This window comes from Macrosteles quadrilineatus, unplaced genomic scaffold, assembly GCF_028750875.1.
Source record: "Macrosteles quadrilineatus isolate MER2022 unplaced genomic scaffold, UCM_ALF_1.0 Scaffold_2__2_contigs__length_208266976, whole genome shotgun sequence".
Lineage (NCBI taxonomy): Eukaryota > Metazoa > Arthropoda > Insecta > Hemiptera > Cicadellidae > Macrosteles > Macrosteles quadrilineatus.
This window is the reverse complement of record NW_026542595.1, coordinates 172,620,439-172,635,097: the sequence shown is the minus strand read 5'-3', so window position 1 is coordinate 172,635,097 and position 14,659 is coordinate 172,620,439. Positions and strand designations below refer to the sequence as shown.

Sequence of the window (14,659 nt, the reverse complement as noted above, 5' to 3'; positions counted from 1 at the left end):
CATGATTTTAAAGTTTAATGTCAATCAAATTTTATTTTTGTTTTGACAAAAATATGATTTTACAAACCCCTTAGCTTTTAGTAGATATGATAATAGTACATGGTTTTGATTTTAAATGGTTTGACTAAGAATGGATTTATTTCCAGCACAAGACTCTAGAAACACAAACTACATTCTTTATGGTCCTGCTCTACTTTTACGGCACAACTTTTGATCGAGATTATTCAGAATATTTATATAAGTAGTAACAGAGGTGGCCCTACAGCCCTACATATAGGTAAACAAGGCAGTGCCTGGGGCCCACGCTTTTCGGGGGCCCCGCACAGCCGTATTTCAGGTATTAGAGAGGCCTGCTATTGAACTTCGCATCGGGCCCTGCAATCTCTAAGGCCACCACTGAGTAGTAACAAAGTATGTTTTGGGATTGATCATCGGATCAGAGTTTTGAAATAGGTTACTAACTGATCAGAGGACTGTAAACACTTATTGAGTTACTTAATAATACAGACATCAAAATTATTTTTGTACAATGTAGGAAAATGACTAAATTGTAATTACTACACGAGTTCCGCACAGTCGGACCCAGTTTGATTGATTCAATTACCACATCGGTAGTTTTGTTGGTCAGTTCATCCAACCATAGCCTGGCCTTGTCACAATGAGGCCAGCCGCAAGCTATCATGTAAATTATCATTGTTATTGACACATAACAAACTGTGGTCCGATAATCTACTGTCATGCAACGGAGATATTGTTTGACTTGAGATTACAGGTAAAATAATATATGTTCGATTAATTTTTTATTTTATATAATTTTTAATTTAATTTGATTTTATTAATAATTATCTGGCAAAAAATTTTCAAACCTGATTTAATTTATCAGCATTTTAATAGAGATTTTTGGTGCAGAAATAAAAACTGTATGAAATTTAGCGTGTTTTCTTTTTTACAGTGAATCCTCTAATTCTGGTTAAGTTCTGGTTTTGCCAAAATGTTTTAGTGTCTGGACATTTTGGGCCTTTTACACATTGCAGTTTTGTATTGGAACCTTTTCCTTCTATAGCTCGGCCGCTTAGAAAACGACCTGCGCGCTAATGCTAAACCAATGCTGGAGGAGGTCGTTTTCTAAGCGGCCGAACTATAGTTTCATCCATGCTATAAAAGCCCATTCAAAAGTGTTTTTTTTTTTCAAAACTGCTACAGTTGAGTTTTAATAATGAAACAATCTGCAAGTGATTTTAGTGTGACTTGCTGGAATTTGAGTTTCATGGAGTGTTTAATACGACTAAATCTCTTGGAATTAAAACTACATACATGTGCTTAGGTGTCACCATTGACTATTGGATCCTGAAGTATTGGATCCCATATGGACCAGCTGTTGCTAATGTTTTATTAAAAAAGAACGTAGTTGTGTAAGCCAGTCACAGAATGCACTAGTGTCTAAAATTCAATTTTATACCTTATTTTTTGTTGCTGACCAGGTTGATGGGTCATAACAGTTGTTATAACTCATCATAAGTAATTTTTTAAGTTTGAGTTTGTAAAAATGTTTGTGTATTTGACAGAATTTAGTCATTTAGATCAATGCAATCTGTAGATGGCTCACATCAACTACGACAATTGTGATAAAAAATCTGGCTACAAATTTAAGGTGTCACGCTGACTAGACACAGTGTTTTGTACAGTGTTTACTTTGATCAACTACTTGATGTTATAAAGATGAGCTCAGCTCAATTTCACAAAACAATTACCAATCAAAAACCTAATTTTGATTTCCTAAACATAAGTATAGACAAGTTAGTAGGGGTTTGGTTTTAGCCTTAACCCTTTAATTGTCTTCAGGGAGTGTCGGATAGCCAAAGATTGGAAAATTAAGGTTCAACTGTAGTTGCTTGTTCCCCCGGTTGCAGCATATGCCGAGTTCCGTTTTCAGGCTTTTTGTCATGTTACACTTGCAACTAATGCTATTGAAGGGTTTCTATTAAAAAAGTGAGGGTTATGATGGGCAATATATCAGCTGTTTTAAGGGATCAACCTGGTACCTGTTTAAACAAAGATCACTCACAGTGGCAGGTTAAGAAAGCTAACTAGCCAAGAGCGATAATTCAAGATTGTTTTTGTTTCAGATGAGCGTGAGAGTGTACAGAAGAAGACGTTCCAGAAATGGGTAAACTCCCACCTGGTGAGGGTCAATAGCCGCATCGGTGACCTGTACGTGGACCTGCGTGATGGCAAGATGCTGCTCAAACTGCTGGAGGTGCTGTCCGGCGAGCTATTGGTCAGTACAGCAAACTCATCAAGTGTGATTATAAATAGGAGGGCTAGACAGTAGATAACTTTTTGGAATTAAGAATAAATAAACTGTTACCTTATTACTCTACGCATCTCACAGTTCGCAGAATTTTCAATTAACGCAGACATTTTAAACTGTCACAGTAACTCAACATAATACAGCACCAATCTCTCAATAGCACGACTAGATGCCAACTGAGCAGTGTAACACCCTAACACCAAGATGACCGTACTGTGCTAGCCCCACCCCATGCACACAAAGACGATAACGTAAACTACTTTCTGGATATGTAGAATAATATTTTCTTTATATAATCGACATTAAGAATCGACAATTATTTCACAATTTTGTAGATTTCTTCTTTGTTGGACACGTCAGGCTGGACCTTTGTCCAAACTGAAAAAGTCAGAACCATAAGAAATTATAGCAAAATAAATTTAAATGTTATGAAACCACAGGTTATTTGTGTAAAATTATTTGAGCATTCGGCTGTACTAAACAATTAACTAATGCAGTGATGACATCCATGCAGGTCAGGTCAAACTGTATTTGTTTATTTATGTGGCTATAGACAAATTGCAGCTTTTCTGTGTGATTTCTTCAGTCAAACGCAGGTGGCTGTCCCAATGAGCTTTATGATGCCCAAATCAAACAGATCCAAACAAGAACTTTACAGTGTTTCATGTAAAATTCACTTTAAAAACCCTTTTCCCTGATTAATATATATAACTGAGTGACAATCTCTACTTTTATGTTAGAGGTTCTTGTTAAGGTTCGGTTGTTTATTAGTTAGCTGACCCATGTCAGTGATTGTACGGGTTGTAAAATAACTTCAATGTTCAGTGGCAATCAGACAGTACTATCTGATTTAAGGTAAATAATAGACAATTGTAAAGGACCAATGTTGTGTTTTCTAGCCCCGTCCTACCAAAGGCAAGATGCGTATCCATTGTTTGGAGAACGTAGACAAAGCCCTACAGTTCCTGAGGGAACAACGGGTCCACCTGGAGAACATGGGATCTCATGACATTGTGGACGGCAACCCTCGCCTCAGTCTGGGACTCATCTGGACTATCATCCTGCGCTTCCAGGTAAATGTGGGGTCTAGAAGTTAGTTGATACCTCGACAATGGTAATTCAAACAAACCATCTTCCGAGATTTCTTTAAGATTTATTGAATAAAATGTATTTTTTTCTTATTTCTGAGACACTTAACTTTTATTATTGTAACTCTACTTTTATGTATTCCAACTGAACTCGAGCTTTCTGTACAATATGATTATCTATTAACGTATCCTTTGTCTCACTGCCATTTTATAGTAGTACCTACCCATTAAATTTTCTGTTAAAAGTAAAATGAACATATTAAATACCACACACTCATGTAAAGTTTTTGAGTAAGTGACGATTGACATTATTGGATATATTAATTTATACATATGTGCAAAGATATATTTATCTTCTTCTACAAATTGAGTTTGACATACTAACTGTCATGCAGATCCAAGACATTACGATAGAAGAGACAGACAACCAAGAGACCAAGTCTGCGAAGGACGCTTTGCTGCTGTGGTGTCAGATGAAGACGGCCGGCTACCACAATGTGAACGTGCGCAACTTCACCACCTCCTGGCGTGACGGGCTGGCGTTCAACGCAATCATACACAAGCACCGACCGGACCTTATACAGTTTGAGAAGCTCAGCAAGAGCAACGCTATGTACAACCTGAACAACGCCTTTAATGTGGCCGAGGACAAGCTGGGACTTACCAAACTGTTGGACGCAGAAGGTGGGCGTGTAGATTATAGAAATATGGGAAGGTTAGACACACTGGCATTTGGTGTTTGATTTGTACCAAAAAAAATCTTTTGATTGCATAACTGTATTGAGAACATGTACAATTAAACTATAAACTTTTTAACTCAAAAGTTTGAACTAAGCATGTACCGTAAATATAAATTTCACGAAGAAAGGATGCCTAGCATAGTTGTTCATTTTTTAGTTGTACGATAATGTGTTTTCAAAGAGGAAAACTAGTAGAAGTACTGATAAACATTGGAAATTTTTTGTTTTAATTTTTTGTTATACCGCAGCAAAAAAAGCCGTTTTAATGCATGCGTTGCGGGTCTAAAGTAAGCTTTTTACTCTCTAGGGAGTAAAAATCAGCTGTTGTAATCAGTTGGAAATTTAGATTGTGGCAATCGTATTGATAAAAATTATTTATCGATTGATTTATTAGGTAAGGTTTTAGCCTATTGTTGTCGATTGCTTGTCATTTCGATGGTATAATAACACAATCGTAATATAATAGACAAAATAATTGAATCACTTACCAAACAGCTGCTTATTTGCATTAGCAGAATTGAAAACAAGCTGAAAGTCGTTTTGAGTGGTTATCTTTTCATAAAAATTATTTTGTTTTCTAGCTTTGTTTTGGTTAATTAATGATGCAAAATGACAAAAAATATAGTTCACCACACGGGCAAAAAGTGGCTTTTTAACCTTCGCTAATTTTCCGACCTCGGCTTAGCCTCGATCGTAAAACTTGAACTCAAGTCAAAAAGAGTCTGTCCCTAGTGATGAAACATACTATTCTTGTTCTGCAATAAATTATTTTGTCTTAAAAAAACATTGCCATAGTCGAGAGTGTGCAGGGAGAAAAGATGGGTCTAGTATTTTTTCAAACAATAATTGGTCTAATTCTTTAGCCTTGAAATCGTTGACAATCTAACTAATCTAACCTCATTGTGTGAATTAATTAATTATGCAAAACTAAATTAACATTCATAGACAATTCTCAAACATTTTCTTTGTATTTGAAAAAATTGTATATTTAAAATGTAACAAAATGTCTACTGTATATTTGTTGTTTTACGATTCAACAAGGTGTTTTGTGATGTTACAGATGTGTTTGTGGAACAACCAGACGAGAAGTCCATCATCACATACGTGGTCACATACTACCACTACTTCAGCAAGATGAAACAGGAGACTGTCCAGGGCAAGAGGATAGGAAAGGTGAGGAGTTTGGGACCGATTCATCTTGGATTTAATTATAAAACTTGCTTACCAAAAATGCAAGCAAACGTATTTTATTTTGTACTCCATTTTCAATTAAAACAACGTTGCTTGGAAAGAACTTCCGAAGAAAATACTAGGTGTGTTGAAAAAAGGAGTTTGAAGTCGGCTGACAACCTACTGATTGACAATTGATTGATCCAATTTATTGAAGTAAAATTGCTAAGGCATGTTTAAAACTCAATCTCTTGGTTAGTTTTCTGAGTTCTGACCTATGTGATTGGCAGGTGGTAGGCATCGCTATGGACAACGACCGCATGATCCAGGAGTACGAGGGTCTGACCAGCGACCTGCTGAAGTGGATAGAGTCGACCATCGTCAGTCTGGGCGACCGACAGTTCGCTAACTCTCTCACTGGAGTGCAAGGTCAACTCGCCCAGTTCAACAACTACCGCACTGTCGAGAAACCTCCCAAGTATGTACTGTCAACTGTATGTTTGATGAGTATTTATATTTGTGGTCATTAAATGTTTGGGAGTTTCCAAGAGTGTCAAATCAGAACGTTTATTAAAATTAAAAAAAAATTAAATTGAAGACAGAAAGTTTTTTTTTTTATTTGATTTGATTTAAAAAGGTGTCTTGTTACAAGAATTTATACATAAATGTAACAATGTATTCAGGTTTAGGAGGAAAATAAAAGGTATTGTAATCTTGTGATGTGTCGAACCTGAATTTCAAATATAATAAATTTCAATTATATCAATTAGAAATTTAACTTCCTTAGGCTAGATTCCTGAATTGAATGTAGAATCTAGTACCCATTTAGTTATGTTGGACTTTTGAGCCCGCTTCGATAATCTGTTTTATCATCCCAAGTCAGTAACGCAATAAATTCTGAATAGGTTTGTTCAAATTTTATTTCTATATTATTTAGAGAGTAATAGTAAGTTAGGAATCTCCTCAGAATAGGATCCCATGCCATTGCCGTGACTGGGGATGGTTCAGAGTATTACCCCTTTTGGATTAATTTTAAGCTATTGTTCTATCGTTGCTAATGCCTTTTGACAAATTCTATCTGCTTTTTTACAGATTTTTATATGGTGATAAATATTTTAACAGTAAATAAATTTGTATTACTTGGATTTTCCTTGATAAACTGATAACTTACCAGGTTAAATTTCAGGCAGGAAGGCTAGCTCTTTTAACACTTTGTATTAAATTACAACTCCTTTACTCTGCTTTTCGTAAACATATTTTTACAATGAAATACAACCTAACATACTGTCTGATGTTTCAGATTTATAGAGAAAGGTAATCTGGAAGTATTACTTTTTACTCTGCAGTCTAAGATGCGAGCCAACAACCAAAAGCCGTACACTCCTCGTGAGGGCAAGATGATTTCTGACATCAACAAGGTAATACGATCATTTAGGTTTACTTTAAAATTTTGAGCTTAGGGTGAAATATCTATTTGGTTTCCAGTATGAATTCTTTTTCATTCAAGATACCCAGCTATCCCAACAGTCTCAATGCTGGCTCAAACTTTTAAATCATACTTTATTTTGCTTTTTAAAAAGAAAAATGTTGAAATGAAGGAAGAAGTGGCATCTTTAACAGCTGTTGTTTGTCTGTAGGCATGGGAACGCCTGGAGAAGTCAGAGCACGAGAGAGAGTTGGCTTTGAGAGAGGAGTTGATCAGACAAGAGAAGTTGGAGCAGCTTGCAGCTCGGTTCAACCGCAAAGCCAGCATGAGGGAGACTTGGCTCAGCGAGAACCAGCGTCTCGTGTCACAGGTAAGTTTTGAGGTTAAAAGAGGTAGGCCTATGTTTGTTTATGAAATATCTGAAATGATAAAAAAAGACGAAGTATGTGGTCTGAATCAGGTTTGGTTTTTTTAGAGGTTTGAGGGAATGTTTAATAAGTTCCCCTTAAATGTGTTAAATACTATTTCTGTGAATACATTATTGAATTTAAGGAATAATTAGAGTTTGGATCGTGTACGTAAGAAAGAGTCCAGGGGCTAAAACGTACACCAAAAAGATCATACACAACACTGATGTCCTATTCTCGTCAACCTACTCCTGAAGAAGTTCTAGGGTGAAATATCAGCGTTATCTTTTAAGCCTCCTATTATTTCGGCGTTTCTATTAGCCCTTGGACTCTAATGTTCTCCTAGGTAAACTATCATTTTTTAAATAATCCTAGCTAGTCAATATGCTTTCCTTTAAATAACAATTTATGAATACGTTCTGTATTTTATATACCTAAACGGAACATTCTTTCTGAAAGGTTTTCATAACTCTTGATCAAAATATAATGACATCGTGTTGCAGGACAACTTTGGGTTTGACCTGGCAGCTGTTGAGGCTGCGGCCAAGAAGCACGAGGCTATTGAGACAGACATCCTGGCGTACGAGGAGAGAGTTCAGGCCGTGGTGACGGTCAGTCAGGAGCTGGAGGCGGAGAACTACCACGACATTGACCGCATCAATGCCAGGTCAGTGCATTAGAAATACAGTTCAACTGCCTTGATCTATGTTTACTAGCCTGTGGTACGTGTACCACTAGTGGTGTGTACAGGCGTTCAAACAGTGTAAACATATTTTATCCATGATTACCACCTTGTGGTTAAAAGTGGTGCACAAAATATTTTTGCATTTGAAGTGATGTGTCAACAGAAAAGGTTGGAAAGCTTTGGTCTAGATTACTTGGATTGGTCAAGTCCAGAATAATGGCGAGGGGTTGCACAACAAAAGACCTATTTTATTTTTACCGTTTCGTAACACCTAAATCAGAAAAATCAAAATGTAACACAAAGAAAATAGTTTGATGCTTAATAGCTGTTTTGAGTGCTCCAGCCCACCAAGTCCCTGGTTAACAAGTCTGCTGTAATATTTTGCAGGAAGGACAATGTGCTGAGACTGTGGCATTACCTGTTGGAGTTGCTGAGAGCTCGTAGGATGAGGCTGGAGTTGTCTCTACAACTGCAGCAGAACTTCCAGGAGATGTTGTACATCCTCGACTCCATGGAGGAGCTCAAGATGAGGCTGCTCTCTGACGACTATGGTAATATAACCGATAGAACGGAACCCTAATTATCTGCACCCCATCCGGATGGTGAAAAATCCCAATAATTGGATGCAATAGCAAAAACTCCTCTACAAAATTTTGGATTTTGTGTGATTGTACTTTGGTTGTTAATAACTGTAGTTTGATACTAAGAAATCTTGTAAAAAAAAAATAATATGTACATTATCCAAACATTTATCCCTCCTCTTTAAAGCTTCCTTAAAAATTAGTAAATTTAAATAGTAGATGTCAAGTGCGTAGTGTGTTTTTAGACTAATAGTAATACAGTGTGACTGTTTTAATTCAATTTTAATTGTTTTAATAAACCAAAATTTTTTTACTATCGACCATGAACTAAGGTACTTTTTTATACATTCAATTTTTGTATCTAGATCTACCATTTTGGTAATCCTTAATATCAGGGACAATGCCGACAACCACGGAATATTTTCTCACACCTTCACAGTTCACTATTTTTCCACACTTTTGTCTCCCCTCTATCACAATCAAGTCAATTATCCTTAGTAATTTCTGTTTCATTCTTTTCACACCTTTATAATTCAGAAAATGTTCTGTACCCTCAATCATTAATGTTTGGTTAATCTTTTGTCATACATATGAATTCCTAGTTTGTGATCTAATTTTTCAAGTTTCCGTATGTTGTACAGGCAAGCACCTGATGGGAGTGCAAGATCTGCTACAGAAACACTCTCTTGTGGAAGCTGACATCAATGTGCTGGGAGAGAGAGTGAAGGCTGTAGTACAACAGAGCCAGAAGTTCTTGGACCAGGAGACCAATGAAGGATTCCGTCCCTGCGACCCAGCCATCATCATAGAGCGGGTGCAGCAACTAGAGGTGCGTATAGTTTATGATTGTAAAATGTACTTGGTAAAGTTAATACAATTTAAAAACTCTTCACAAGTCTGGAGTTTCTTTTTTTGAGGATTCAGTGACAACCAAGTCAGCAGGTGATTACGCAGAGTCTAATGTTTGTTGTTGTGCAGGACGCATACGCAGAGCTAGTGAAGCTGGCTGTGGAGCGCAGGGCTCGGCTGGAGGAGAGCCGCAAACTGTGGCAGTTCTACTGGGACATGGCTGACGAGGAGAACTGGATCAAGGAGAAGGAGCAGATTGTCTCCACGACGGAGATCGGACATGATCTGACCACCATCAACCTGCTGCTGTCCAAACACAAGGTACTATCCTTTCTAATGGCAACGAGGTTCTAACTGTCCATGGAAAATGTTTTAAGATATTTCATTGTTATAACACAGTAATACGCGAGAGAAGGAGCGGTACAGCAAGAGTCAAATTTAGTAGTAATCAAGTTAAGCTTTTGATTTGTAAAGCACTTGGCTTTTGAATATTTAAATCTGGAGTTCCGCTAATCCAAATTGAGTTCTCAGATACCATGACAATACCTTGATCGTCTTCTGCGATCTTGGAAATAACTGTATTTATCTACCACGTTCGTGGCAAAATCCTTCGCCCACAATCATGTATTTTACATTCGGAAGACCTTCAAAGTGAACCAATGCATCACTGTAGGCGCTTGGTCCCTTGGCCATTATTTTTTAACACGTTCGCTACTGAGCGTCGCATATATGCGACGCCGCGGTCATTGCCACAGACCGAGGTATACATTTGAATTTTACACATAGACCGTCTGTCACTTGGATAACAGTACACACAGACCACGGGCGAAAACCTGTAAAACAGTGATCATTTACATTGTAATACGCTACAATCGTGTTTGTAAATAAATTATTCTTGTTTTTTTGTATTTTTTATAACCTTTAGTAATGTCGCATATTTGCGACGCCCGGTCTACAGCGAAGACAATAGTGAAAATTATCATAGTTTTCTTGAAATAGACTAAACGACGCATATATGCGACAGTTCATTTTTTGTGTTTTAAGGTGAAAGTAAGTAAAAAAATAAACAGATTATTCAAGAACAGTTTATAACTGAACAAATATAAAAGCTACATAGGATAATGCAGCATACATACTGCATACATACATACAGTGATGCAGAAAAGTAAAGACCAGTTTTCCAACTATTATATGACGTCACCAATCATCATATCCACAGACCAAGCGACGCAGTTGTGCGTCAGACATCTCTGTAGACCACTGCAGGGAATTCAGTGCCTTCAAATAGACCACTACAAAGATATAAGCATTTTAATAACATTAGAACCCCGACGCAAATATGCGTCGGCAGTCTGTTAGCGAATTTCCCTATAGGGAAGTAGCTATTACCGTAGGTGGCACGGTAAGACCTAGACCCGGGACCGATTTACTTTTTCATTTTGATGTCCCCAGAGGCCGAAAACACTATTCGTTCAAATTTTTATATATATATATATATATAGACTTTTATATATATATATACGTCCGTGAACGCGATAACTTGAGTAATTTTTGTCCGATTTTGATGAAATTTGGTTTAAAGGTGTAAAGCGGGATAAACTTGAATGAGTTCGCGAACCAGCACGATCGGACCAGGAGAACGGGGCAATACGGGGGGTTTTATGGGGTAAAAATTGGTTTTTCTCACTTTTGACCCTCAAAACACAAAATTTCCCAATTTCTCTTTAGACCTTTTTAAAGAGCTTAAAAAAACAAATAATTTAGTATATAAAAGTATTTTTGTTCGATTATTAGTAATGGAGAACATTAAAAAAATTGTAAATTTAAAATTCCCATGTTATTCTTATGGAGAATATTGTCAAATGTTGTAGTTTGCTTGTTTATGAATATATTTTGATCAAACTTGGCAAATTTATTTATTTTGTACTAAGCTATCAATATTTTACTCAAAAACACACTTTATTAGTTTCCTTGTAGCAGCAAACCTAGGTACTCGCTAAACCAGGTACATCCTACACTCATCTCCATTCATACTTGGCTTAAAATACCTACATTGTATGGTCGCCATTTCATAAGAAAGTATTAAAGTATTAAAGTATTAACCTAATGTTATTGAAATATATTTAACTGAAAATCAATTCAGACAAATGGAAATTCGCTTAGTCGGCAGGTTTGCTGCAGCGGGGGTATTTTAATGTGACTAGCCGTCGCATATATGCGACGGCAGTCTATGGATGGAAACCGGCCGTCGCATATGTGCGTCGCTGGTCCATTTGAATAGAAAATTTCGTACTATTGCAGTAGCGAACGTGTTAATTTCCTGGTTTCATACACAATTAACATACAATTTCCAGTTTTCTCTTTTTTCCTGTCAGCTGGAACCGTAATACAGAGCACCTCCATTATAAACCTACCTTGGTTTTTATTTTTAATTTAAATATAGTGACATTTTTGCAATAAAAGGTGGTTCTGATTAGCGGGGTTTAGACCAGCAGGAGTGTGGTGTAATTCTTTTGTCATTTTTGTTTGTGCTATCAACTGCTTACTGGTGAGTGGTGTTGCAGGCGCTGGAGAACGAGATCGGCAGCCACGAGCCACAGCTGATGAGTGTGGTGGCTGTGGGAGATCAGCTGGTACAGCAAGGGCACTTTGGTGCTGAGAGAATACAGGAGCGTCTGCAGGACACTCTGGGCAACTGGAACCACCTGCTGGACCTGGCAGCACTGCGGCGCAAACGTCTGGAGGAGGCCGTTGACTTCCATCAGGTACGGGATGTGTCCATTGTGAATATTGATTTTTAATTGAGGTGTTTGGTAAAGACCGCTTCAGGCCAGGTTTTAGAGGATTTTATAATGGACGAGAGCCCGCCCCGTGGTCGACCAAAAGTATGTATTGTGCAAACTTCTCTATTTTCACCCCAACCTGTAAATAAAACATGTGATTGGATCTTCTTCTATTTGTTTTGATTTTCTGTTTATATTTTGTTGTTATTTTGTCAGCAGCATGGCAATCTTAAGACCCATGTAAATTTTTTAAAATTTCAAATTTATATTTTGTGCTTATTTTTGAGCCTATTTTAATTTATAAAGGGATTCTGCACATCTACAGGAAAATATCTTTCAATTGGTACCAACCACGCGTAATTCGGTCCAGTAGTATGGTCAGGCTAGTTGTCATAAGTTTTGCAAATTTTTTTTTTGTATATAAGATAGGTTTAGCAGGCTTACCTTACTGACAAAAATAGTTGAAAATGCACAAATAAACACATAAAACACCTTTTGGATACTAGCTCATTCTTCTGTAAGTGGAGTCTTTGTTTTCGGGTCTACTACAGAAGGAGAAGCTAGTAGCTCCAAACATTCTGTGTTTTTCTGTGCACTTTCATCTATTTTGAAGTAAGGTAAGCCTGCTAAAACTATCCCTTACAAGATCTTGATTATTAATTGACTTAATCTAAAGAAAAGGTAATAAAAATCAAAATAAATAATAAAGATAGTGATTTATTTTGCATTAGGACAAACTAAATATATGTTTTGACTCTACGAACTTAATTTGTTTTTTGTGTGGCTTTCATGTCGTCTTTTTACCCAGTAATGATTTATCAATCCTCGGATAACACTCCATTGTTCCAGTTAATTTGATTGCTTTAGAGTTACTTTGGTCAATCCTTATGAATTAAAAATCGTGCACTTATATTTTTTTATAATTTTTTTATTACCTCACTCTGTTTCACAGAACATTTGGGAACCCTTTTCCGTGGATGATGAAGATGGTTTGAAAACTTTTATAAACAAGTTCCCCCTGTACAGAGCAAAGGTTGCAATATGTTTATATATTAATATTTTAAATTGGCATCTGTAAATGTTGTATAGTGAAAAATTGATGTATAGTTGAGAATAGAATACAAAACAAAGTATTGTGTAGAAATATTTTAAGTCTCTTTTGTAACTAATTTGACAGTTATAAATTAAGTAGTGTTGTAATGTAAATCATTATTTATTTAAATTGTGGTTTTGGGGTATAGTCAGTTGGTTTTAACTGTTTTAAGTCAAAGGTCTTATGAAACATCATTCCACATACACAACATTAGTTTTGGAACATTTTAAAATGTAATAATCATCTTGTAAAATGTAATCAAAGTGGCAGTACTGCCAAAAACATATCTCATGTAGTTTGAATTATATTTTCCACATTAGTAAATTTTGCTACAAATAGTTGTAAAGAAGAGAAAGAACACTACACCCTCCTGTATTGCGGGTGTTGCAGAGACTTCCAGAAGGCATTTTTCAACTGTGTACATTTCAAAACTCTGTTTATCCGTTATGACCCTAGTCCCATCTATATTGGATTGACAATTCAACTGTAGGCTATAAATTCACTGAAATTAACTAATGAACTTCTGGAAAAAAAATGTTGATTCAAAAAATGAAATTGCAATACTTGGCTTATCCAGGTATGCTTATCCGCTATTGTTGTGTCTTGGTAGTTTAAATGCATTCTATGTACAAATTTTCCTCTGGCCGCAGGAATTAAATTTTTTAATCAGAATTAGTGTGTTACCCTCCAAAATTAGAAGTAACAAAAATAAAGCAATATAGATTAAAAAATGATGTATTAAGTCTAAAAGAAAAGAAAATCTGCAGTCTCATAATTTATTTTATGACAGTCTCATGATTTCTGATACTCTGTAATACATTTCCTGTATTTTAAAACCGACCACAAACAAGTCTTATTGAAAAATCCTTCATACAAAGATCACAGGTTTTTATTCACCGTCACTGGTACATATCCTGATAGTTTTATTGTGTGTTGTGTTGCAGTTCTTCGCAGATGCTGATGACGTAGACATCTGGATGCTAGACACACTGAGACTAGTATCCTCGGAGGACGTGGGCCGTGACGAGGCCAATGTACAGTCGCTGCTGAAGAAACACAAGGACGCCACCGAGGAGCTCAAGAACTACGCTTCCACCATCGAGGCTCTGCACACTCAGGTATTCTTGCGCTATTGATGCCTTTGGCATTTTTTCCGATCCATATTTTTTAAGGAATGGTCCAAACCTTGGTATTATTTGCTAACACTTTTGTTCAAGGAAAAGGAAAAGGTTGTAGAGAGGTACAGAGATCTTACCTTCGAAAATCGTTGTGTGCTCTTTAGCAGTCTCAGCATGTTCCTGAGCATCATTCATGGTCGTAACAAAATCGTTATCATCTTAAATGGCCATAGCTTAATTAATTGTCTGGGTAGCCTAGTGGTTATAGTGCCTGCATTCAAATCTGAAGGTCGCTTGTACGATTCCAAGCGAGATCGTGTCCAGACCCAGATGCCATTTGTCATTTGGTTATGAATTAATGATGCTATCTAACAAAAAGGTCGACGTTAGTTAGTAACAAAACTAGGG

At 36.6% G+C, this 14,659-nt stretch overlaps 1 protein-coding gene across 6 annotated transcripts in view; it reads left to right on the top strand.

Moving 5' to 3' along the window:
- The window catches only part of LOC128987044 (spectrin beta chain), a 124,901-nt gene that overhangs the window by 76,955 nt on the left and 33,287 nt on the right, over positions 1 to 14,659 (top strand). For all 6 annotated transcript variants that reach the window (XM_054407712.1, XM_054407709.1, XM_054407710.1 and 3 more), the window contains 13 exons: positions 2,127 to 2,278; positions 3,211 to 3,384; positions 3,795 to 4,083; positions 5,200 to 5,312; positions 5,600 to 5,787; positions 6,610 to 6,727; positions 6,947 to 7,105; positions 7,646 to 7,809; positions 8,215 to 8,378; positions 9,050 to 9,237; positions 9,387 to 9,578; positions 11,822 to 12,022; positions 14,078 to 14,251. In XM_054407712.1, the coding sequence (XP_054263687.1) occupies positions 2,127 to 2,278; positions 3,211 to 3,384; positions 3,795 to 4,083; positions 5,200 to 5,312; positions 5,600 to 5,787; positions 6,610 to 6,727; positions 6,947 to 7,105; positions 7,646 to 7,809; positions 8,215 to 8,378; positions 9,050 to 9,237; positions 9,387 to 9,578; positions 11,822 to 12,022; positions 14,078 to 14,251 (2,276 nt within the window). The remainder of the gene's footprint in view (positions 1 to 2,126; positions 2,279 to 3,210; positions 3,385 to 3,794; positions 4,084 to 5,199; positions 5,313 to 5,599; positions 5,788 to 6,609; positions 6,728 to 6,946; positions 7,106 to 7,645; positions 7,810 to 8,214; positions 8,379 to 9,049; positions 9,238 to 9,386; positions 9,579 to 11,821; positions 12,023 to 14,077; positions 14,252 to 14,659) is intronic.